Here is a 27,321-nt window from a genome sequence, read left to right on the forward strand (position 1 = left end):
TGCACTAATACATACCATAAATGATTATAATGCGGTGCGCCTTATAATGTGGAAAATACAATAAGTCATATTGTGAAGCTGTTTTTTTGAGAGAATGATGCATTTTTCACCACTAGGAGTTGCGAAACAATATACACTTATTTACAATCGCTTAAATAAGACTAGTTTCTATTGTTAAGGATTATTTTTCTTTCCTTTTTTTTGCCAAGACACCACAGAAAATGAGCAACATTTTCAACCGGCAGCAAAGGAATTTATTCTGGTAGTGTTGGAATGAGAGCACATCAAGACTCAATCATGAACTTTTCAAGGACAAGAAATGGAAAGAGAAATGGTTATGATTTGTGTTGGGGCCTGTGCCAAGAAAAACAGTGTGGTAGTTTTCCCTCCTACTCATTTTTCTCCCGTATTTAAGCCGGCTGGTGGTAGACTTTCACCACATCAAGGGCCCATTCAAGTTTCTGTCACTCGAGTTTTTGCGAGAGTATGTGTGTTGTTGGGTGGAGGGGGTCGGGGGATTGAATGAAAATTGCTGTAAAACAATAAAGAGGGCGGAGAGGGGCTGTGATGCTACGATACTCCTGTGTGGTCTCTGGTTTCTCTTCCTTCTCTCTCTCTCTTTATCTCTCTCACTCTCTCCCAGGTTCCTCCCTCTCTTATGTTCTCTCCAGCCTGTGAGCTGGCGAGGGCCCTTACTACACACACAGCGGGGCTTTAAAAAGGCAGGTCTACACTCTGCACACGCTTTCGGCGTTTTCTCCTTAAAAGCGCTTGCATCCAACCTCAGGGTCACATCAAACCAGGGATGCAGATGCCACATCACTGGCTACAGAATCTCCCACTCGTTCTTCTGGGAACGGTTTTGCTGGCGGGGGATTGGGCTGCTGTGGAAAGCCAAGGTGAGGAGTCAGCGCCGATACTAGTGGTCCCTGTGGTTGGGCTATTTCCAGATGCAGGTAAAGTCAAAATGTGTTTGAGGACAGGCTCTCCCTCAGAACGGAATAAGTGTAAGCAAAGGGAGAAGGGTGCAACTCTTCAAATGGATGAAAGAGGTTTGAATTGCATTTTGTTTGGTCTTTCTTTTGGTAGCTGGAAGGTTATTTGAATTATTATGGGTACAGTATCGTGCACAGACCTTTTGAGGGGTCTGGTGCGAGATTTTTCTCTCAAATGGGAACTGCGGGTGCTAGCCAAGTTTTCCCATTTTGATCCATTTTTGAAGGCCTCCAGAAAATTTTGTTTTGTAGCTATATATGCATAGCACATAAACAAAATAAGCTTGGACCCTCATCTTCCGTCAGAAGAAAAGTATGTTTTTAGCTTTTACCATTGTTGGTAAACAACTGTTGAACACGTTTCTTGAAAGTAATCGTTTCAAAGATTATTTGTCAGGAAAAGCGATGCATTTGTGATACTTCCAATATCAAAACAATGCTTTCCATAAATACAAGGGCACTTTGCTGGCATTTTTTTTTTGCAAAAACACTGAACTTATGCATGAACAATGCTTATACTTTGCAAGCACTTTTCAGCGCCCGATGTTTCCGGTGACGTGATCACACGATTTTGGGCCACCCACCCACTCTCAAACGCTGGATAGAGGGCGCAAGGCAACACTAGGGAGTGGGGTCTCCTTCATGTGTCATCTAGTGGTGATTTATCATACTGAAATCATTCCCATAGGCTTAATACTTAATGACCAGCGGAGCAAAACCCTTTAAAAATGTTTTTAACTAGAATTAAAAAAAAAAAAACTATTTTTGCGTGATGACACTGAAAGAGTTGAAGGGCAAGGGGACGTTTTTTTAAGTTAGTTTTTAAATATGTTTGTAAATATTTTACAAACCTGTTTTTCAACGGGAAAAACTTAAAAAGAAATGACCGATAAAGATATGGTATATTGTGTCTGTATAATTATGAGCCCGGGCTGCAATGGTTTGACAATGACAGCATAAAGTTATGAAAAAAATGGTACTCATTTTGAGAGATGTATAAGCAGGTGCTTTAGCACCACCTAATGCTTTTTGATACACGTGTGTCTTTATATTGGCTTTTCATTCTTTATATTCTTAATTTACATGTGTGACTGGCAAACAAAAAACAATCCTATTAACTCCACTGCAAAAAAATAGTTCTTATCCCAATGGAAGACATTTCACTCACTTTAGATATACATTTTTTCATCCATCATGTTGCATCTTTTAATACTCTGGTCCCAGCGCCAATGGTATAAAAATGACATGTTGTGCCATTTTAAACTTTTGATACAATACTGGTCACTCCAGAGTTTTGATGTAAACAGAAAAAAACTAAAACAAATGTTGATATTCTTCACTGGGGTTTATTTTGCAACTTCACTTAAAGACCCTCTTTGTCTTTATTGACCACAGTAAAATGTAAACAATTATGAAAATGGGCACTCTTTTTAGCAGGTATTCAAGCACCACCCTATTTTGATATATATCTATGTCTTTTGTGCTTTGTATTTTTTAATTTAAATAGAATTTTGTGTGACGGGTAGCCAAGAAGGTTTTAACCTTCCAGTGCAAAAAAAAGAATTCTTACCCCAATTTAAGACATTTCTACTCATTTTAGTTATATTTATTCTTATTTATAGATGTGTTGTGCAGTTTTATGAATAAAATAAGAAAACAATCCTTGACATAAGTTAAGGTAATTATTTGCTCATTTTAAGGAATATTTTCTGCCCCCTTTAAATCAAGGAATAAGCATAACTGTCCACTCAATACTTGATACTACAAGTTTGCTTATTTTGAGTTTTAGCTGTTTAATTTTACTTTAAAGAGGACAAAATATCTTAATATAAGAAAAGTTAGATTTACAACAAGGAATACTTTCTGCCAACGAGGTACGATTTTATATTTTGTAGTGTATAGGACGCCAATTTAAGGTTGGAATTCCTTATCTGATGTTTGGGCTCTCCCCTGATCTCATTGCAAGTTCAAAATGCATTGATGTCTTCTCTCCTTACTTTGAGTGTCTACTAAACTTTAGACTAAATACATTGTCATTATTACAATCATTACAATATACTTATTTCTGGTGATCTCCGCAGTCCAGTATGAACATGAACGAGAACCAGCCTTTTGGGATGCCCAGGCCAAGGCGACACTGGATGCTGCGTTGAAACTCCGCCCTCGGGAACACCAAGCCAAGAACATGATCTTGTTTCTCGGAGATGGTATTTATAAATAAATACACACACATACACACCAAAATGTGTCAAAGTCAAGTACTAAAGCTTTAAGTTTGACAGCACTTTAAAGCTTGAAAATTAATGCTTCAACAAAACAGCCTCTAATGGATCCAAGAACAAATTTGTGGAAAACGCCATGACACATAATGGCCACGTTTGCAGGCCACCAAAGACGTCACGTCATTGAAAGTCATCTCAATTCAAGTAATTCAATGATTATTCTTCTGCTGACAACACATTTGATTGCCAAAGAATGAGAGGATTCTGTTTCTAAGCAAAGGTTTGGGTTTGGGTATATGACAGTGCCTAGCGAAAGTAGCGTAAGAGTAACACTGCACATCACCATGAAATCACCATCCCCTCTGTAAATATAAATGGACTGCATTTATATAGTGATTTTCATGTCAATGAAGACCTCCCAAAGCGCTTGACAATGTCCTTCACACTTTTCCCTTTTACACACTAACAAACCGATAGCAGCGTCAGCCTTGCAGGGCAACTACCTACTATCGAGAGGCATTAGGGATTTAGTGTCTTGCCCAAGGACACTTCGACATATAAGACGGTGGAGCTGGGAATCGAACCGGCGGCCTCTTGATCCCGAGACGATCGCTTTACCTCCTGAGCCAATGCGGTCAAACATGATGTTGGCAGCATCATGCTCTGGTATTGCTATTCTTCTGCAGTGACTGGGAAGACAGTTAGAGTTAATTGGAAGTTAGATGAGAAAGAGATTGATGAGCCAAATACAGGGCGATTCTGGCAAAAATCTGTTGGAGTCTGCCTGAAACCTAAGACTCTGGGCGCAGTTTCACCTTCCAACAGATCAGCAACCCTAAACATAAGGCAAATTCTATGATGGAATGGTTTAATACTACCAATTCAAAGGTGTTAGAATGACCAAGCCAAAGTCGAGTCATCAATCATATACAGCATTTGTGGAAAGATCTGAAAAATGTTGTGCACAAACAATCACAGTGAACGCTTTTGCAAGACACTGTAAACTTTACAGTGTAAAGTATTCTTTGTCTAGAGATGCTTGTTTCTTGAGTAATGAGATCCAAGAGATGTTATTGTTGAATAAAAGTGAGCCTTTGAATTCGAGTTAATTCGATGACCTTTATGTTTAAATGAATACATTATTTCTGAATGCATTATTGCCTCGGACTGAAAGACACGTTTTTGTCTCACCCTGTAACAGTGTTGGATACAAATTTTTCATCACTTTTATATATTGTAACAATATTAACCATTATTTAGCAGAATAAATTATTTCTAAAGGCTAATGTTGGTCAAGGTTAACTTAGATTTAGAGCATTAAGAACCAAATAAAAGTAAAGCTGAATTTTGAATGAGGGACAATGCGTAGGTAGTCGATAAGCTTTCGTTCATGTTGGACTAAGTGGATGTGAATTGAAGAAGGGGGTCAAGTACATGTGCTGTGCAGAAGAATGACAGCTTGGCCCATCCATTTGAAACAGATTGTTTTAAGATTGACTAGGGTGCGGGGTTCCAATTCTCTTATAATAAAGATAAATTTCAATAAATATTGCTCTGAGCGGATTTAGTGAAAAATTCTAATGTGGAATAATAACAAGCCCACAAATAGGACTCTAAACTTGAAGTTGAACCTTGAGCTATGCATTTGTCAGCCAAAGTGAAATAAGATTTTAACATCTTAATTGAAATGTAATCAAGCCAAACTGAGCATTGAGGCCAAATTGAGCATTTTTAGGTCAGCGGTCACTTACAGCGAAACGCATAAGCCGAGCTTGTGTAGAGTGTTTACCATTTTGACTTTATGCTTAGATTTAAGGTAGCACCTGACTTACAACATGGCAGCGTTCCATCCGCTCTTGCGTACGACTACAGCCAGCAGATCCTCATTTTTTCCAGCTTATGCTTATTTTTGCCAGTAGATGCTCAGAATTTGTGCGTCTGGCATTGCATAATGTAGCAGCCCGGCAACACATACAACTATCTTGGTAGCCAGCCGGCAAAGCAGTTTTCAGCAGATGGCGTCATTGCAATGAACCTTTATAGCAACTCAGCCAAATAATATCTGCAAGCACATTTTGCTTGAGATGCCCACAAGAGCATGCTAAATTCTACTAAATCGAATGTGATGCAGTATGATGAAATGAAATGCTCTGCATTTATATAGCGCTTTTCAAGTCAATGACTTCCCAAAGCGCTTTACAGTGTGCTTCACATTTCCCAATAGCGGCCTTGTATTGCAGCCATGTAAGACGCTAACCTGCTTATTGGGGGTATTAGGGGATCAGTGTCTTACCCAAGGACACTTCGACATGTAACAGGAACAAGCCGGAGTTCGAACTAGGATCCCTTGATCCCAAGCCGAGCGCTTTACCTCCTGAGCTACTCCCGCCCCAAACTACAAACAATTTGCTTTGTCGTTTCCCAAACAATATTCACATTAACTAACGTAATTACGTATAACAAGAGAGTTAAGACCGAGACGTGCAAGATTGAATAAGTCTAAAATCCGTGCATGTCTGACGGAACAGCAGTGACATCATCATCACGATGTCTCAAAAAGAAATTACACGTTTAAGAGCAGGGAAATCTACAAAGTAGACAAAAAATTCATATGATAATCCAAAATCGTATTCATATCTCCGTACGATTGAAATATTTAAACAGAAACCTGTGTAATCCTTGTCATAATCATATGAATCAGAACGAGATGAAGAACTAGTATACTTACAGAGTCAATTAAGCACAACAAAAGAGTCAAAGCTGAGCCGTGCTGTGGCACCCCTGTCACCATTTCTTCAAGATTGAACACGTCAAGAAACCTTGTATGTCTGTAGGAACAGCACTGACATCATCAAGTTGTCTCATAAAGGCACAGCATGTTAAAGAGCAGGGAAATCTACACAGTAGGCAAAGGAGTCATACGATAAACCAGTCAAACGATAAAACATTAATTTCTTTATATCAATGTATTGAAATATTATAAAAAAAAACTGTGGAACCCTTGGCGTATTCATATAATTTAAGATGTATAAGTAATGCAGTCAATAGTGCATACCTGTCAACCTGTACGTTTTTGCCGTACAAAGTACGTTTATTATGCATTTAAGAAGTGTACGACGTACAAGAAAATCTGTACGGAGATACGCAAATTTGTCAATTATGGGTACCATCGGGTATACACATTCTATCACAAAACGGCAAATCAATTGAGTCAAACGAGTTCGCCGCGGAAGCCTCTATCTCGGTATCGTTTTTTTTATTGCAAACGAAGCGACTGGTCTGATGCTACTGTGCGCATGCGTCTGCCGCCTAGGGATTTCCCATCATGCATCATTCCGGAAAAAAAATATGGTGTAAGATTATTTTGTATTGTGTACAGGAAAATACGACAGTTTGTACGGGCATGGAGCCATGGAGGTTGACAGGTATGATAGTGGGGTGTTTGTTTCACAGGGAGCTACGGTAATAACCTTTTAAGTTTACAATGCTAATAGGTTTTGCTTTGAGACAAGAAAATACCCTTTGCTGCTAAACACAACCAAGACTGTAAAATTAATTAGAAACAACCTGTTTATTCATTTAGGTAATATTTTCTATTGTGAAAGCTTATAATCACAGAATTCTCTTCAGATGAAAGTCATTGATTGAAAAAACAGAATCTCAAAGACAGAAAATAAATCTTAAACATTTCATTCCAATGATATTTGATGGAGTTGGGATTCAGGGATTTCAAGTTCTTCCACATTAAACTCATCGATGCATATCTTTATGGACCTTCTGCACTGGAGAAGTCACGCTAGAACAGAAAAGGCCCTTCACCAAATATTTGGTTAAAAGTTGAGGAGGTTTTCTAAATATCTTTAAACAATTATAATCTTTTACAGATGAATTTTAGCACATAGAGTCAACTCAACAAAGGATTCCTTTAAAATGTTTGGAATATTTTGATCTCAAAAGAAAAACTTACATCAATTTGCAGTCTTCTTTTTTTCTCAGGTGGGTAGATAGTCTAAATGCAAAACGACATTGCGTGACAGATTTTCCATTATCTGAGTCAGGGACGATGACTTTTTTGCTTCAGGGGTGACGATGAAGGTGGCGATAGCGATTCGTGGAAGCGATGGTTGTCAGATTACATCAACAAGATGCGTCCTCTTTCCGTACCTGAAGTGATGACTATTAAGAGTGAATAAAGTTTATTATCAAGAACTTTCTGAAGGCAATCACTTTTGAGTAATCCAAGTCTTGCTAAGGATCAATCATTCCTTGTCTTTTTGAAAATGGGTCTTCCATGCATCAGCTACTGTGGCACCCTGTATTTTTTCCAGTCTTATACAAACTGTAGATTGTGATTCCTCCCCCCTGTGCATTCCGGCGGTTGATGCTGATGTCACTAGCAGATGTCAGGGTCTTTCATAAAGTATATACCATCATGTACGTTTGTTTTCATTGGTCGACCAGTGCAACATCTGTTACTTAGTAAATCAGTGGTTTCTTTGGAAAACCAAAATGATGGTATTTTTTTGCAGTGACTGATTTGATCTGATTATTCCACATTCTCTCTCATCTTTAGAAACTCTTTGAAATTCTTCAGGGTTTGATAACTATTGTTTGGTCCTCTTACGAATCAGCAGGAAGCCAAACCTATAAGTGACATGAATAATGCCTGTCGTTAAACAGGAACATATTTCCTTAAAGTTTTATGAACTCGAAATGTCTATTTGATAAATGGTCTGCATTTCAGGTCACAGAAGACCTCAGAAAGCGTTTTACAATGTGCTTTACACTCACCTATTCACCCACATAATCCAGAGGCCAGACGCAGTCATGCACGCCTACCTGCTTATATGTAGTCCCTGTTACCAAAATATAGTCAATGATATGAAAATGAAGTTGCGATAGTACCCACCCAACCCACCAAAAAACAGAACATTTTATGAGAGTTGATTTTTCTTTCGTGGACAGGAAACATTGGTTATTTTATACAAAACTGAGTCCAGCAAATATGAAAAATGTGACGAATATCATAAGAAAAGACGTTGTGTTTGATATAAAATTCTATCTAAAAACGTTAGAAATTATACGGAACTATTTAAAGTAAATCTCCTACAAAATATCTCTTTCTAGGCAACCAATGAGCAGCATAGTATACAAATAATAAAATAGTGCTGCTGTTAATGTGTATGTGTGGCCCCTAAAAGAAACCAGGGCACTTTCGCCTTGGAGACCCAAGTGAAATGCAATCTAAAGCAAGGGGGTGACTGGCCTTTTTGATAATAATAAAAATAGAATACTAATACTAATGCTACAACTGCTGATAATATCTAATACAAGAATACTATATAACAACAATGCTTATTCACAATAACTATAATAATTATAATATTCATTCATTCATTCATTCATTATCTGCACCGCTTATCCTCAGTAGGGTCGTGGGGGTGCTGGAGCCCATCCCAGCTATCTTCGGGCAGTGGGCAGGGAACACCCTGAACTGGTTGCCACCCAGTCCCAGGGCAATATTTGTAATAATAATTTATTATTATTATTATTATTATTATTATTATTATTATTAGTAGTAGTAGTAGTAGTAGTAGTAGTAGTAGTAGTAGTAGTAGTAGTAGTAGTAGTAGTAGTAGTAGTATTACATTTGGTTACTAATAATTCGTAACATAATTATAGTTATTATTGTCTGAAATAACAATAATACTTACATTAGTAATCATAATTATTATTTATCAGTATTTTTTTTCTTAATGTCTTAGACAATCACCATGATCTACCAGTGGTGATGTTTGAGTCATTCATGGGACAGAAGGGTGGTTAGTTAATTGGCCAGTCCAAATTGTCCCGAGGTGTGAATGCAAGTGAGTTGTCTGTCTCTGAGTGACTGGCTGGCAACCAGTTCAGGGTATCACCTGCCAACTGCCCGAGGATACCTGGGATGGGCTCCAGCACACCTGTGAACCTACTGAGGAAAATCGGTGCGGATAATGGATGGATGGATAGACTTACCACTCAAGTATAAGCACATAATCAAGAGATAAATATGTAGCCTACTGGTATTGATACTTGTAACTCACCTAACTGCCTGTAAACGATGATGTTGATATTCAATGTTGTTCTGGCCAGGGAGTGTGGAATGTCTCTCTGGGAAAATAATGCTGAGTCAACAAAACCAAAAGTGCTGAGTAAGCTTTCTTGTGTCATTTTTCACATCTAGGGAAACCTACTCAACAGCCAATGAAAGAAGGTGGTCATATTCACCAATCATATTTCATCCATTATTGTTGCCAGGGTCTGAAATCAGTCAGACACTGCAACATCAAGGCCTACTTGCAGTCATAAGGAAAGGTCAGGTTGGGGGACGGTAATGCACCAATGTCTAAAGTCTAATATTTTATTAAAGTGTACGAGCATTTATTTTTTTCATCCTAGATTTAAACTTTGAACTTTTTGAAACTAAGCAACTTTAATGTCAAGCAACTCAGAATATCTGAAAAACACACAACAAAATAATTGGTATTATTGATTTTTCAGTGCAAGAAAAAATAAACTAAAAAAGAAGAATATTTACATTTTGTCACGGTTGCCATGGCGCCCAATTGGCCCCGCCCGTGTGGCACCAGCGGCGTCTCATTGACGGATTGGTTTCCCTGCTATTTATGCTCAGTGCTCTCACTCACCCTTTGTCAGCCTGTCAACGAACCTCTGCACCCGCAAGACATGGGTTTTGACTCGGTCTGGTTTCCTGCTTGTGTTTCCTGCTTGTTGTTCCCGTCTATTTTGTCCTGTTTAATATCGATCTCCAGGTTCGTTCCCGTCTAGTTTGTCCTTTTCAATTTTGATATCCAATTTTGATATCAATCCTGTCTGTCCCGTCCCGTCCGGTATCGACGCCCTCTGTCCGATATCTGCTCGTGCAATTGGTATTGATTTCATCAGCCTCTGGCTTCTTGTCATTCCGCGCCAGACTGCTTGCCTTACGTGTTGCGCTCAACGATCGCCGAATAGCTGGCGTTTGAGTTTACGTGCATGACTGCCCCATTTCCCGTAAAATAAAAGCTTGTGTAAGAAACATCACGCATTTAGGTTCTCCTCCTGTTTCGGTTCTTGACAATTTTTTATGTCAAACACAGTATCCCTGAAATACACATTTTCCCTGAAAAAACATAGGAAACAGATGTACAAGAAAAAAGATAAAAAACAAAACAGTTGTAACCTTTTTTATCGTCAACAAATTTAAAGTCAACACAGAATCCCTGAAAAATAAATGCATATTCACCAACCCAAAAAGAAAAAAAGCACTTGAAATAGTTGGGTTCCCGTCATTCACATCCAAGATCCACATCACTGAAGACCGTCACTGAAGGCCTAGGTGTGAAACACACAGCCCATCACTGCAACTCAGTAACCTGTATGGCATTGTTTTGTAGGGATGGGCGTGTCCACCGTGTCAGCGGCTCGAATCCTGGAAGGTCAAATGCAGGGCAATGCAGGCGAGGAGACGGTACTGGCCATGGACAGCTTCCCGTATGTGGCACTTTCCAAGGTGATGTCATGCTCATTAATAAAAAAGAAAAACCCACAAAAAAATCGTAAATATTTTGTTCCTTTCATAAATTCATACTTCTATGCATAGGAAGGAAGCTGAGTAGTGTGTGTTTGGCAAGTTCATTTTTAAATGATTGACTCTTTACACGTTGCCTTTTGGCCTTCCGAGTAAGACTTTGGACTTGAAATCGTCAAGTTCAAGACTTTAAGTCGACAGTTTTTGTAAAAACGCTGACATTGTGGCAAAACAAGAGAAAATGTGTTTAAGGTGGGATCAAAGTCAAATCCGACGTAAGTCTTTAATTATGATAATCACAGAGAAGGGACGTTAAAAGCTGTACTCTCGATGTTAAATACTGTATTTTCTTGTGTGCCATGTCTAATGTTTCTCAGAAATATTCCCTGCATTATTTTAAAAGAAGAACTAACAAACACCCTTAAAAGCTATAAAGAAACAATTTTTTTTTAGCTGATGTAGTAAAAGCCAGCATACAAATACGGCGCCACAGATTCAGGTATTTTCTTTTTTGTGCGAGTGAGTAGCTGAAAAATAATTGAAATAAATTACGTTAACCCTCAAATTTGTTGGTGTCTCAGAAAATGAAAATTAGTTTGGTGAATACGAAATCGGTATCATTCATATACACTGGCCAACATTATGGGTATGAATATTAGCAACAGTCAATGATAATGGTATTGTCCACGGCACATTTGGCTGTAAAGTCAGGCTTATTTTTAACTCTATTCTGAGTTTTATATGAAATATATTTTATAAAATGTAGTGGAAAAATACAGGAAAGTTAATATGTATATTGCTATCATTTTATGCTAATGTGCACCACGTACATATAGGTGAGTACTGAATAGTATTGTGGACATTTCAGTAATAATAATAACAAAATGTATAAAATTACAGGGAAAAAATAAAAATAAAAATAATATATATATATATATATATATATATATATATATATATATATATATATATATATATATATATATATATATATATATATATATATATTGCTATAATTTTATACTAATGTGCACAATGTACATATAAGTGAGTACTGAATAGTGTTGTGCCCATGTCAGAAACAATAATAACAAAATGTACAAAATTCCCATTTAATCCTATAAACATTTCAGTGTGCCGGCAATTCTTAATAATAACTATTCAAAAACTTTGACTTGGTCAACCTGACCCGCAACCTGGAAAAGTTAAACATTTCATCCGGTGTACACCACGTCTTGATACAAAACGGTGAGTTCAAGGGTCACTTCTCTGTTTGAAAGACGATTAAAACAATTGATAAATAAAAGCAGTACTTCACAACCCGACAGGACATTTAAATGACAATCACTGCCATGTTTTCTCGTACTTATAGGTAATTTTCTAAATCCTTTTTGAATTTATGTAGGAATGCAATGTTTACAAAAAAATATTGCAAAACAAATTAAAAAATAATCATGCAAAAATGCTGATGTCTTTCAAAAATAGCAATGACAATTCCTAATTGAAATAAATAAATATACATTTTTGAATCTATTTTTGAATAAAAACAAAAACTAAAAAGAAAAAGGGAAAATAAAGAGAAAAATAATAAAAGGGAAAAAAGCAAAAAAGGATATATCAAAAGAAAAAAAGGTAAATTCCAGCGATTTCTAAAGACACCATGCAAAATTAAATCCATTTTAAAAAACATTAATAATTAAATTAACATGAAACGATATGGACTAATTATTAACATACGCTTGTTTTCTAAAATAAAGGTATTCACTAGTATTTTCACATACAGTAATTCACAATAGAAAAGCCAAACAGAGATCTGACATGCTGTGCTCTAAAGGAGTTTGCGGTGATCCCCGTGATAAGCAAAACCTGTGAAGAAGAAATTTTTATTTATTTTTTCATAGCTATCATAAAATTCAACACTACTATACATTGAATTAACTAAACCATATTACAGACCCAAGCATGTGTTGAACAAATAAAAGTACTATATACTGTGCCTGTAAACATGTGCTTATTTATTGTTTACCAATACCTACTCTCTTAGGGACTGTGTATCAGAAGAACATAATGCATGATGAAAATCTGTAAAGCAGTGAGACCGTGAAATATGAACCTCGTTATAGCGGGATATTAATGTATATTTATGATCGGGTGTCACCTATTTGTAGCTTCAAGTTACAGCTACTGTCTCTTCAAATGATAAATGATCGTGTTTAGATGTTTGGTCTGTCTGAGGGACTAGAGTGTCCATGCTTCAAAATGATTAAATTCATCACTTTTCAATACTACAGCACATCCAGGTTTTAGAGTACCCAAAACAGTATTTGTAGTATATGCATTTCAAATGTGTTTCTTCCCTCCAGACCTACAGCGTTGACAAGCAGGTTTCAGACAGCGCCAGCACAGCTACAGCTTACCACTGTGGAGTGAAAGCCAACGCTAAAACCGTTGGACTGAGCGGCAAAGCGGTGGCCTATGAATGTAACAGCACATTTGGTAACGAAGTCTATTCTGTGCTGCGACGCGCAAAAGCCAAAGGTAAAGGGTCAGTGGGTTCAAGTGATTTTTATCTGTGTAATAAGATGAATAAAACCGTTGTCTGATTAGCGTGTTACTGGAATAGCGATGGTTATAGTTCAATGTTCACCAAAGGCCAAATTAGGAGATCACTCGGCACAGCTTAGCACATTTGTATTATTAATCAGCTGTTTTCATGATATTGATATAGTCTTTCTTAGAGTAAAAACAACATTTATGAGTTTTCTTAAAGTTCAACGAGACATTATTTTTTTAATGATCCATCAGTACAGTAGACCAGTGTTTTTCAACCCTTTTTGAACCAAGGTAAACTTTTACAAGGTACACCGTCCGTCGAAAATGTTTGAAAATTAAGTTATGTCAAATATTTCACTGTATTATCTCATAAGCAGATAATTAGTACATAACAACTAGAAAATAATACTTAAAATAAAAAAGAATGATGTGCTCTATTTATGTTTTTATTTTTTACAGAGCAATCTTAAACCTCTTTGTTAAACAACTTAAGTTATCAAATGTAGTGTGCTACCTCATGAGCAGATGATTAGTATATAAAAAGTATATAAAAATCTACTGCCATCTACTGATATGGATGACTATTACAGTTCCTCGTCTGAAGAAAGCAAAAATACTGAATAATAGCCTGATTTTTTTGGGAAAGATAAAATTGGGCAAATTCCAGCGGCATAATAGACATGGTCTCACAGCACACTGGTTGAAAAACACTGCTCTAGACTGTCCACAAGCCCATCATTCATCAGTCGTCGACACTGACAGTACCTGAACCAGTTAGTGACATACTTTTAAAAGATATATTTTTTGTCTTCTGTGTCAAGGTAAATCAGTTGGTATTGTGACAACCACCCGGGTCCAGCACGCATCACCAGCCGCTGCCTACGCACACTCAGTCAGCCGTAGCTGGTACAGTGATTCGGATCTTCCCAGTAGCGCACGCCATCAAGGGTGTGTTGACATCGCAACTCAGCTAGTTACCAACGTTGACATTGATGTGAGATCATCTTTATTATTAGTTTTATTATTGTCGTAACGATTTTGCTCTTTGAAAGTTGGGTGGATGGATGGATGAATAGGAGGATGGATGGATGGATGGATGGATGGATGGATGGATGGATGGATGATCAGATGGGAAAAGGGTAAATTATTTGGGTTTTGGATGCATGAATGGTCGGGTTGGTGGTTGTTTCTGAGCGAATGGATGGTTGACTGGATGAAGGACTGATTGGTTGATATCGAGGTGGATGAATGGATGAATAATACGTGGGTGATTGAGTTTTTCGGGTCTAGGTTTGATGTGTAGATGGTTGAAATGGATGCATGGGTTGTTGATTTTGGGGTTGATGGATGAATGGATGGATAAATGAATGGGTGGATGGATTATTTGGTTGATTTCGGGGCGGATGGATGGGTTCGTTGGCTGATTTCTGAGGCTGATGGATGGCTTGATTAATTTTGGGGTAGTTGGATGATGGATGGTTGGAAAGATGATTGGATGGGTCAGTGAATAGAGAGATGGATGGATGATTGAATTATTTGGCTATATAGATTCTTGGATGAATGGAAAGATAGGTTGGACGATTTTGCCGTGTTGGATGGATGGCTGGATGTACAGCATATGTTCGTAGATTTTGGTTAGGTGAATGGATTGGTTGATTTTGAGGAGGTTGGATGAGTTGCTGATTTTAAAGTTTATGGATGGATAAATGGTGGAATTCCACAGGCATATTATTTAATTTCCTAGTAAATATCGTACTGTTTTTTAAATAATATTTCCACTGCCAAAAATACTTTGCAAAATGTTTATTGATTGGCCTTTCGAGTATATGGTATCTTTATTATTTAATGGCTGGGTTTTCTTCCAGTTTATAATGTGTGCAAGGACTTTTGGCTGAGTTAAACAGTTAAAGAATGTTCCGGAAAAAAATGAACTGAATCACTTTTCGCTTTCATGGGGGATTAATGTTAAACATTTGTTGGGATCGTTACCAAGAACTTCGGCTGCTAGTATACATGACTGAAGAGTTTGAACAAACACTATAAAAATCAGAGGTGGGCAAACTACTTGAGTTGTGTCATTAGGTTTCAAATAAAATTCCCTGAGGGGGCTGACCTCAAGGAAATTAAAGATTGATTGGATTTTTTTGTATCTGCTGATACTGAGTCTCCAATCCAATACCTCTCCAATACATGAGGAATAAGAATAATGTAGGCTCATCCATTTTTTTCACTAGTATTAATGAATGAGTATGCATGCAGACGACTACATTTATGTGTTATACTGCATCCCAAATTTGTTTATTAAGATAACATCAAATCAATATTTTTTTGATACATTCAGAATTATAGTAACATAAGTACCCTTTTGAAGCACGACATTTCAATTGAAACATTCAATATGCAATAAAGATGGCTAAAAATATTTGCATGAAATTGGATAAATATATTGATATAAATGATTAAAACATAGCATATACATATACAGGTAGCCAGGTATTTGCACATTGGCATTGAATGTAGTCAATAGGAAAGGACACCCAAGACAAGAATGGTACAACATTATATTCATTCATTCAATTATTCATTCATTCAGAGATTCAGATTCAGATTCAGATTCAGATATACTTTATTGTCATTCTTGTACACATGTATACAGAACGAAATGTCGATACATCTGACCCGCACAGTTTCCTTGAATGTACAGATATAAATATGTAGTATTGAGTTGGAGTATTGAAATACTAAATAATATATTAAATAATTAAAGCTATGAGTACTATACAGTACTGCAAAGAGTGCAAGAGGAGCAGCTGAACAGCTGTGCAAAATGGGCAGTCAGGTAAACAAGTCACTATACAATAACAATAACAATGGAGTACATTCATTCATTCATTCATTCATTCATTCATTCATCTGGGCTTCGGTTTTAAGGCTGCTGCCCCCGCGACCCGACCCCTGATAAGCGGAAGACTATTAATGTATTGATCATTCATTCATTCACTCATCCATTCATTTATTCATTTCATGCAGTTTCAAAGAAAACTATAAAAACATTTGAATTAGTGGTATGTTTTCTGATATATTCTTAAGCATTTTCTTTTGGCAGGCTAGATTACAAAGCCTGACGACCCGCATATGTCCAGTCAGGCCGTAGTTTGCCTCCCCCTGCTCAAAATACGACCTGTGCTATGTTCAGGCATCTTTCAGTCACACTCAGTTGACAATTGCGTCTATCAGCTGATCCGAAGCCAGCGCACAACAGCTGTTTCCACAACATTTTCCCATCAAAGCCTCGAATTGGCTCCGTTGACTGCCTTAACATGCTCCTTCCTAGGGCCACCCGCCTGCCAACTACAGTGTGTTTCTTGACAAATTACAAGCCACATTTCAATGTTGCTTTCTTCGCTGTGCCCACTTTTTTTCTCCCATGTACATGTGGCCAAAAATCAAACACGGTGTTTATCGTGAAAAAAAAAAGTGGTTTCTTTTTTTGACTAAATCCCTTAATCATGTTTGGTCAGCGTTGACTTCACATCGGCTCCTAGTAGAATCTTTTTACTCTGAGTTTGTGTAATGATTACCACATTTACCTGATACTGAAGTACCTCATTTATCTAGAAAAGCTATATCGAACGCAAGAAAATGAATGTCATCCATGCATGTTAGTTTGGTAATAACAGTGGGGGGTTGTGCTCTTCCCACCTAGGCCTTCAGCAGTGCTTCATCTGAATCAATCCAACCCTCAGTAACTATTTTATGACTATAAAATATTTACTGCAGCTACAGATGCGACACATAATAAAAGGAATCGATAATAACCTCATAAAACTGCAATGTTTTATATGGGAATATCGCCACATTTTACTCACCATAAATCCTTTTTATTCGTGCACAAAATCCATCCTTCTTTCTTTCCTCAAGAAGATTTCAATTACACTGTTGTTTCGATTATCAGTGCATCTCAGTTCCACCAAGAAGTTTATTTCTATCGCCATCGATGCTGATGCTGAAATTCGAGCCTGTCCTAAAATATGTATCTGGCATAAATTATTACTATTATTATTCGATTTAAGGTTGAAAATATCCTTTTGACAGAAACAGTGGACACGGGAATCTTTTTCTTCACTTTTCCGTTGCGATACCACCGCCTAGCCATTCATAGTTTGTGAAACCCTTGACGTTTCCTTAGGAAAGGAGGAGCTCGTGAGTTTTGTGCTAGATAAATAAAAGGAATGTTATAAAAACATGCCAATAGAATAATTGTTAGCAGGTGAATTAAGCTGAGCTGGAAAAACTACCTTTTTTGCATGCGGGAAAGGTGAGACATTTTTATGAAGTTGCGTGGCACTATTATGGCAACACACTGGAAAATAACACTCAATTAGACATCGGAAATCTGATAGGCTAAACCAAAAGTTGAATTGTCCCTTATCTTTTACCTCAGTGTCTGCAGAACGGATTTTGAAGATCTCTAGGTAGATTTCTGACCCTGGCAACAAGTAATGGCTGAAATGTGATTGGTTAAATGCCTAAATATGAAAGCACACATCAAGCAGGGGAAAATCAATGGAAGGAAGCTGACAGACAATTAATGGACAAACCATAATTAAGATCAAACGGTTCGGATAATTTTTAGGCCAGCAGAGAAGGCCTTGCAGGCCCTGACAGGCTACTACTGGGAAAGAGAAGGAAAAAATTAGCCATCTGAAATCCAGATGTTTTTGTTTCTACTTTATGCAGTTTAATAATGGGGTAATAAAAATGTCTGCCTTTTCAGGTGATCTTGGGAGGCGGTAGGATGTACATGACACCAAAAGGCACTTCGGACCCTGAGTATCCGACCTCCAGCTCTCGCAAAGGGGACCGCAAAGACAGAAGAAACCTCATTAATGTGTGGTTAAAGGCCAAACCTGTAGGCACATCTATAAACACTAAATCAATGATGATCCAATGAGATACAACAACATTATTTTTATATTTCAGAACAAGCTTTCACACTACGTCTGGCACAGGAGGGAGTTCGATGAGATAGACGTCAAAAGTACTGATCGACTCATGGGTGGGTACTTTTTAAGTATCTAGCAAATCGAACCAAACAATGCTGTTATACTCACCCGTCCAATATTGGCATAGCTATATACTGTAGTTATTGATAGACAGAAATCCTTATCTCATGTTGTGAACCTTAGAAGGTTCAGAAAATATACATTCATCTTAACAGGCACATGGAGTCATTAAAGTAGAGCATCGTAAATCCATAGCCGTGTGTTAATAACTCCTCAGAATTGTGATAAGAAGCAAAGGACACGTTTCTTGCTCCGATTGTGATCCACGCACCTTCTTGCTGCCTGCTGTTTAACCCCACACTCACTTCTGATAAGCCAAATAAAACATTCGCAAATTCATTTTGAACTCATTTAATGCTATTAACGGCTTTGGCTGTAAGATATGCCTTCTCACTGGGCTGAGAGGGTGTGCATTTGATTGTGAACCTTGCTGTTGCATCATTTCTGGTAACTCCTCACTCTACTTTGCATTTGTGCACACACTGAAGAGGAAAGTGTCACTTAGCCAAAAGTATTTATGGTTACACTGCTTTTAGTGCTGGTCACAAGCAGTTCAATGTTCGTTTCAGACCTTTTTGATCATGCAACAGCATGGAGGATATCTTATGCCTAATTTAGTGTTAATTTCCAGTGTATTGCCATAATAGTCCCACGCAATTATATACAAATGTCTCACCTTACCTGCATGCCAACAACTTGACTTTTCCAGCTCTGCTAAATTTGCCTAACAATTATTCTATTTACAACATGTTTTCATAACATTCCCTTTATTTACCTAAATGTTTTTTTCTCAACACCTGAACCGTTTTGGCTGTTGTTGAAAAGAAAACATATAAAAAATGCTAACATTTTCTATTAAAAACACACAAATAAGCATTTGTAAAACATTGGATAAGCATTAGTAATCACTCATCTATGTAAGTCGATACGTTTAAAGTTTAGTAGACACTCAAAATAAGGAGAGAAGACATAAGTGGATTTTAAACTTGCAAGGAGGACAAGGAGAGAAACCTTCATATAAGAAACTTCAGATTTGCCCTAAAGGTTTTAGATATCAAACAATAGAAACATGATTGGCCTATAGCAAAAATGATATAATAGTCAAGAATAAGAGTGTGAATAAGAGTGTGCAATAATAATCAAAATAAAGAAATGGCATCCTATGAAATGTCCTTTGCAGGTGTGCAATCATCAAAGATGGATGTCAACCCAAGAGCGATAGATAGATAGATAGATAGATAGATAGATAGATAGATAGATAGATAGATAAATACTTTATTCTTTTTTTAAATTCACATTTCTTAAAAATTGCATATTTTATGGGCCCCAACTAATCCAAACACAACATTTTGATCTTATTAGTATTTTACAATACAAAATGAAACGTTAAAGACACCTGTTTTTAGCCGTTTCTGGCGGCGGCAGACATTTTGGGAATACTGTCGGGTGAACAATCACAAACACTCGGGCTTGGGCTAATGACCTGCTTTCTCTCGCGGAGTCACACTTGATCATTGTCTGAAGCTTGATTGTTTGTGATATCAACATCCCCAGTGAAGACTACAATACAAATAAGCATATCAACATCATCCATATTTTCATATAGTTGTGAATTATTTAGGCTTTGGTGAACTAGTTTTTTTAAATGTTTCAAAAATAAACAAAAATAATAAATTATAAGAAGTGATTTCAATGACATTTTGAAGCAAAGGCTACTATAATTTTTCCTTGATGATTTATTGAAGACATTTTATTTTGTTGAGATACTTATGTAGGCACGATGTATTGATTTTAATTTTTGTCGTTTATTGGACTCGAAAGAGACAGAAAGTGAATTGAAGACTGTACAATTCAAAGATGCATATATACAATAGCCTTATTTTTGTATTGTTGTGCTTACCATGTCAATAAGTCCAACGTCCACAAGAGAAGGTGGCACAGTGATGAGCTGTCGAAATGGTTGATGGCAGGATATTGATCAAACGATGATACACAACCGAGAACAGTTTTATAACGCCGTGGAAAGGTATAAGAGCTCTCTTCAGATGTCATACTATTACGAGGTGTAGCCCTTGTATACATCACAGTGATGCCCGGAAGATATTCTCCCCCCAAAAAAATGGTCGAGAAGCTGTTCATCTCCAGGCTCTGATTCTCACAACATTCCCAACACCTGAAGTTCAACAAACTTGCAAAGGACCAGAGCAGAAAATAACAATCTTTCAACACTAGACACCAACACTCCAAATTGCTGGTCCCAGAGATGGATAAAAACTGGTGGATAGTTCATCTAAACTCACGGCATTTTGTGTTTTTAGACCATACGTTTGGAATAACCATACTAAAGGCCCATTCAGAATCACATTGTTAGGAATTCCTTTGAGTTAACTTCGACTTGAAATAACCCTAACCCAATGAATCAATACCTACACATCCATTGGAAATGATTAAATCACCATATTAATGCTTAAATAATTCAAAAAGTGTGTTAAAATATTCTTCATGTGACGTACATTTTGAGTGGAAGATGACATATGCTCCTGATAGAAAAAACATTTAAAAAAATTCTTCAATTTCACCTTTGTGGTTCCAGGTCTTTTTGAGCCAAAGGATATGAGATATGAAGTTTTCCGAAACACAAGCAGGGACCCATCGATTGTGGAAATGACAGAGAAAGCCATTCAGATCCTCAGCAAGAATCCAAAAGGCTTTTTTCTTTTTGTGGAAGATGAGTATTTCATATTTGCCTTGTGTCGTGATTAACTGAATACGATTTCCAGTGTTGTGGACAAAAAAACGGAAAAATGCTTCATAACTCAAATAATTAATGAGCTAATTGGAATTTGGACTACCAATGCACTTGGTAATATGGACCCAGAAAGTGGACCATGGTCCTAAATCTCCTAAATCAACCAGATATATGTATGTATTTATTTATTTATTGAATACTCTTTCATATTGAAACCAAAGAATTTACCATATTTACAAGCGCAAACATTTATTTAAAAGTTTGGTGCGTGATTTGAGGTGTCCTTAAAACATTGAAAGTAGAATATTTCATTTATTAAGTATATGTTAATAATGGCCAACCAAGTTCAAAGAGCCCTTATGCTTTTGTTTTCTCCTTTGCGCCTATTTGCTTACTTGGATCAGAGCTGTTCGGGGTGGAACACATTAGGTTCAAGGAAAGAGGGCTGGGGGAGGTGTGGGGGGTTTGATGGCAAGAGACGTCATGCCCTGCAGGGTTTTTTAATTTTTTTTATTTGTCATTGGAGCATAAGAGTTCTGAATATAAGAAATGTCCAAACACCAACCCCAAAACCCCAAAAAGACGAAAAAGGAAAAGTTTACCTGAGCACAATACATGCCTGCACTAGCATGAAAATTTACTGGCTTTAAGCCACTAGGTGGCATCAGAGAGTAACACATTTTTCAAATCCTGCACCCTACCTTTAACAAAAAATTAAAATGATTTGAGCGTTTGGTCTAAGTTTGTCATGCTGTTTTAAATATGTGAAGAACTTGAAACTGCAACATTATTTATGCACAAGTAGACACAGGGAAAAAAGGGGCGGGGTAACAGTTTAGCCAATCAAAATGCAGAACACAGCATATGATGGAAATACGCAAAATAGCGAAACTGCAAAAAGTACACCCAATACAGCGATCGATTACTGTGAATCAGGGATGTCAAACTGGATTTGGCTCTGGGGCGGGATTTAGACTTTCCGTTTCTTTCCGTGGGTTGGATCAGTCAATAAATGTGAACTTCCAATTTTTAGCTTTGTTTGTCGGTGTAATTCTATAATTTTTAGCCTACATTGGTAACATACCCTACATATTCTAATCACAGAAGAAATATAAATTCTTTAAACACAACACATTTATTTAGAAACAATGTGGAAACAATTATTTTCATGTTTGGCATTGGATGTGTTAATTGGTCTATTTTAAAAGTTGAGTGAACGCAGTTTTACACCTGAACCAACTTACAATGCAATACAAACTCAACACTGCCCACTACTGGCCGGAGAGAGCATTTGCTTTGCATTTAATAAAAATCGAATAACTTTTGGTAGACATCACCTAGATAATTGCTTCTTTTTTGACATACTTTGAAATGTATGGCAGGCCTGATGTTTGACACACCTAATGTAAATTAAAACCACTGTTAAAACAGTGTGAACATTCAAAATTGTCACTTTCTTCCCATTACGAGGCAGAATCGATCACGGACACCACGACGGCATTGCCAAACTTGCACTAACGGAGGCTGTGATGTTTGACCGAGCTATCGAGCGAGCTTCACAACTCACCAGGGAATCAGATACCTTAACGGTAGTCACAGCCGACCACTCTCACGTCTTCACATTTGGCGGCAATACGCCGCGAGGAAATCCGATCTTTGGTAGGAAACATTCAAGCTCATGTTCTTCTTCACCAGCCTATTATTATTCTCATCCACTGACGTTTTTTAAATTTCCTAAACCAGGGCTAGCACCAAAAAAAGCAGATGACCAAATGCCTTTCACCAGCATCCTGTATGCAAACGGCCCCGGATATGTGCATATAAATGGAACCAGAGGGAACATCACTATGGTGGATTACTGTAAGCACACAATAATAACTTTCAGATGTAGGATTTGTCCGTGCGTGGGTTCATTGATTTAATTATAGCGTGCTCTTAATCACTGGAAAGCAAAAGTTCAGTCATCATATTTAAAGGAGTCACTGTGCCGTCTTCTACTCAGTTGAAACACTTTCCAGTAATTTAAACAAAAAAAGTTGATTTGTGGAACTCTTTGCAAGCACATAGACAGTTTTTCCTTCTGTTGTTCTGCGTAATTCAACTTAGTTTTTTCATCTCCCGAATTTAATTATCTGTTTATTTTTTAAAAATGCTTGTGACTCGCGATTTAATATATATTTCTAAAAAACTTATTTTGGACGAAACCGACCCATGAGTTATAAACTTTTTTTCAAAATCGTTCAAAGTCTACTCATGTGGTCCTTGGTGGTGGGTGAACTGCAGGCTTGCAATATAGACTTAAGGCGTGTTACCTATTCTTGAGTATGTTAAAGGGACAGTGTGTATTATCTGACCACTAGATGTTGCGTTATTGTGTAGTGCAACAAAAAACAAGTGCTAGAAAGCATAAGGAGGAATACAAATTACGGAGCACCATTTTACTTCTCATTTTTTTGCCCAACCTTTTTGAGGTTTTTGGGTACCACTAACCGCAAGGTGGCGGACAATGATGTCAGTTCCCCAAGGGGTAGGCATATCCTTTTAAAATAAATGCAAATTTATTTGACCTACAAGTTCAGTAATCGCTCTGTTATTGTGGTTAAGGGGTGTGTGGGTGGGGGGATGTGAAAATCCATGAGGTTGAAACTATTAATCATTTAATCATTTTATTATTTAATTATTTATTTTTTACTCAAAAACAAACCCAATTTACAGGCTCAGGTATTTTTTTAACAAATAAAAGTCGTGGAATTTATGATTTTATTTTTTTTTTTCACAAACAAGTTGTGTAGTGTTAAATTATATTTAAAAAAACCCTTGCTGTTTTTATGGCACAACTCTATTAATTAAGGACCTGATCTACTTCTCTTCACTTGGTACTTGGTACTTGATACGGCATTCTGTGGCCATATGAAAAACTGCATTTACCTTTCGCTTCTGTCCAACAGAAATCAAATCTTTTTTAAAAAGCGCCAGGGAGCTAAAAGGAAGCACCAAAGACCTGCAGGTGCCTTCTGATCATGTTTAGCGGGTGAAAAGGTCCAAATTGTTGGCGATACAATGCATCTTCTTCTGTATAGCCAATCAGGATGCAGAATACAATGCACAATGAAAGTCGTCAAGGCACAGAACCGCTGATAACCAAAGCACAAAGTCGCGAGGTGTATCTGTATTTTAAAAATGTCAAAATGATAGTTCATGTATTTTTGCCTATTATTTGAATCTATATCGATTTTTTTTCGCTGAATCAAGTTTTCTTCACCACTTGATGGCCCCTGGCGACCTAATGAATGCATAGATTAGCTGGATCTCTCCATACGCCGCAGGGCTGAAATTATGTACATAGTCCAGAAATTACAGTAACTCTATTTATACCGACAAAGGAAGGACTCCATCTCACATGTACAGTAGCTTTAGAAATAATTGCCTTTCTGAAAATTATTTTAAACCCTCTAATTTACTCATTATTGGCACTGTAGTCTACAGATTAAATGGATCATACTCGCACTGGCGGAAAAAGGCAGGCAATTATGGTTGAAAAGTCAAGTAGTTAATTATCTTCTTGGCAAAAGTGAGATCTCAATTGACAACTTGAAGGCCGTTTTGGCTTTACTATGCGGTTTCAGTGACATTTCCCTTTGCTCATTTTGTCCGCAGATGACGAAGAGTACATGCAACAGGCGGCCGTCCCGCTTGACGCCGAGACCCACGGTGGCGAGGATGTGGCCATCTATGCAAAAGGCCCCATGGCTCATCTTTTTCATGGGGTCAAAGAACAAAACTACGTGGCTCACGTGATGGCCTACGCTGCCTGCTTGGAGCCGTACACGGATTGCCCTCCTCTACTTCATTCCCACGGATCTAACGCGTGCATTAGCACACCCTCAACTCTAATGTTTGGACTAATTGGCTTACTTTGGCTGTTCAGATGACATCTACAAAATTGCATCAACTGACATGAAAAAAATATATAAAGTCCTAGCATTTGCTGCAGGAAATACTGTCATTTTAGAAAATGTTTAATGAGCTTTCATATTTTGACATTCAATAATTACAGTACCGTATTTATCCGTGTACAACGCACATTTTTATTTCCCTAAAAAAGAACTCAAGGTTTCAGTAAACGTTGTACACGAGGCTTTACGGTAGTATATTATTTTTTGTGCAATGATGAATCACTTGAAAACTAGTGCTGACCACAATTGCAAAGCATTGGATGCAACAGAAATCGAACTCATGTCTCAGCAGTGGAAGAGTCATATTCTAATCACTAGACCACCAGTGATATTGGAGAAACTAGGAGAGGCATTCGATTTTATCCTCATTATCACACTATTTCTCTCGGTACGAATGTTAGAGAATTGAGAAAATATAACACAAAACAATTTAAAGAGCCCTTATGCTTTGTAATCCATTGCGCCTATTTCCTTTGTTTTACTTTTATCAGACCTGTTCGGGGGGGCACATTGGTTTAAGGAAAGGGGGGTGGGGGTTTGCTTGAGAGAGACGTCATGTTCCTCTATGCAGGTTTTTTTTTAATTGATTTGTCAGTGGAATTTCAAATTGGTGAAAGTAAGAAAAAGCCTCAGTCTAGTAAAGTCAACCAAACCCCCCCCCAAAAAGAACAGTTTATTCAAGCATGAACAGGCTGCCCAAGGCTGCAATCATGGTTTTAAGCAAGGAAATGGCGGGAGAGGGTAACAACATGTTCAAATACCGCAGCCCACCTTTAACAATGAATACAAATACATAAAAATCTATGCTGTACACCTGCAAACATGTAAGATATCTTTTTTCCATAAAGATGGCCTTGAGGCGCACTCCACCAGGCCAATGATCTACTACAGTTCGTCAACAGATCCAGAGGACATTGCACGACAAAATGTGGGCTTGAGTCACCCTCTACAAGATAAAAGTGTTACTACAAGCCCGAATGTCACAATGAAATTCAATTTATGTAATATTATATATTATAAATCGCGTGACACAACCAAAGATAAATTTCTTTGCCAAAGCTTTCACTATCGGTTTTAATCGATTTTACCGATTCGTTATTGCAGCCATACTGTCAACCATTGGGATATGAACGCAATATTGTCAAATGCTGTCCGGTTCTCTCATACTCTCTTCATTACAAAAAAGCTTGCATATGACCAAAAACCAAAGGATCACTGTTCATTTTGTTGTTAAACGGGAGCCGTACTGCCATGCCGAGCGGCAAGACCAACAGAACTTAAGAATTTACAATGGTACTTGACATTTATACAGGATTTGAGGCTGTTAATTTAGAGCGATGGTGTCAAATATGATCTTCAGAGGCACCCCATGTTACTTTTTGTTAGCCCGAGTTGCTGTCACAAATCTATTTGGATTTTCCGTGAATGTATTTTATACTCTAAATGTATTTTTCTACACAATTTTGGCAATGTCTGGTATGAAAATATTAAACAATATTAACAATATCTTTGCAGTTTCTTGGCTAAACTTGTAGATTTTCTTTTTTTGTCCAAAGATGATAACTGTCACAATTATGTTTTTGTTAGACCTTCATAAGAAAAAGAATACAATTTAGTATTTGTTTATTGAACATGCTCTATGTAGGATATTTGTTTGAGTTGCTACTGCTAAATACGGCAGAAAAATAAAACACACACTGCCACTTGCATACTGTACATCAGTGACGTGGAGTCAGAGCAAGTAGGTGGGAGAGTCCAACCTGTCATCGTGGAAATATTACGTTAAATATATATTAAACGGTTATATTTAATCAGTGTTAAAGTTCTTTCTTCGGGATTTTTCTTTTCAAATTCATTTTTATGTAGCATTTGTTTTTTTACATTACATTATGAACACTATTAACCCAATTAGTCCACACCTAGACCAACCAGTAATTTTTTCTCATTTAATTGACTTTTTTTAGAATAGAATAGAATAGAATAGAATAGAATAGAATTTACTTTTATTGTCATTCTTTGTTACAATGCTCACAGAACGAAAGGTCGATACACCTGACCCGTACAGTTAAACTGTAGCGAGCCGATGCAGCCGCAGCCAAACAGGGCGCTGCCATTTTAGTCATTAGGTGAGCAAACCCCCCAATTCCAACCCTTAATGCTGAGCGCCAAGCAGGGAGGCAATGAGTACCAATGTTGTAAGTCTTAGGTAT

The 27,321-nt window shown here is 37.3% G+C and overlaps 1 protein-coding gene across 1 annotated transcript; it reads left to right on the forward strand.

Moving 5' to 3' along the window:
- The first annotated feature begins 684 nt into the window (after positions 1–684).
- On the forward strand, positions 685–26,615 carry alpi.1 (alkaline phosphatase, intestinal, tandem duplicate 1). The gene is made up of 11 exons (XM_088349904.1): positions 685–899; positions 3,077–3,202; positions 10,654–10,769; positions 13,151–13,325; positions 14,162–14,334; positions 18,118–18,252; positions 18,324–18,399; positions 21,000–21,134; positions 22,623–22,814; positions 22,899–23,015; positions 24,813–26,615. Exons 1-11 carry the CDS (start codon positions 806–808, stop codon positions 25,085–25,087), a joined length of 1,614 nt encoding a protein of 537 aa, XP_088206030.1. The 5' UTR covers positions 685–805; the 3' UTR covers positions 25,088–26,615.
- Positions 26,616–27,321: the final 706 nt, after the last annotated feature.

This window comes from Urocampus carinirostris, chromosome 12 (genome assembly GCF_059441175.1).
Source record: "Urocampus carinirostris isolate Australia breed hairy pipefish chromosome 12, RoL_Ucar_1.0, whole genome shotgun sequence".
Lineage (NCBI taxonomy): Eukaryota > Metazoa > Chordata > Actinopteri > Syngnathiformes > Syngnathidae > Urocampus > Urocampus carinirostris.

Coding starts and splice junctions, on each gene's coding strand:
- alpi.1 (XM_088349904.1), top strand. CDS start 806: ATGCAGATGCCACATCACTGGCTACAGAATCTCCCACTCGTTCTTCTG. Junction 18,253..18,323: donor TGTGGTTAAAGGCCAAACCT/GTAGGCACATCT, acceptor TTTATATTTCAG/AACAAGCTTTCACACTACGT. Junction 18,400..20,999: donor AAGTACTGATCGACTCATGG/GTGGGTACTTTT, acceptor TTGTGGTTCCAG/GTCTTTTTGAGCCAAAGGAT.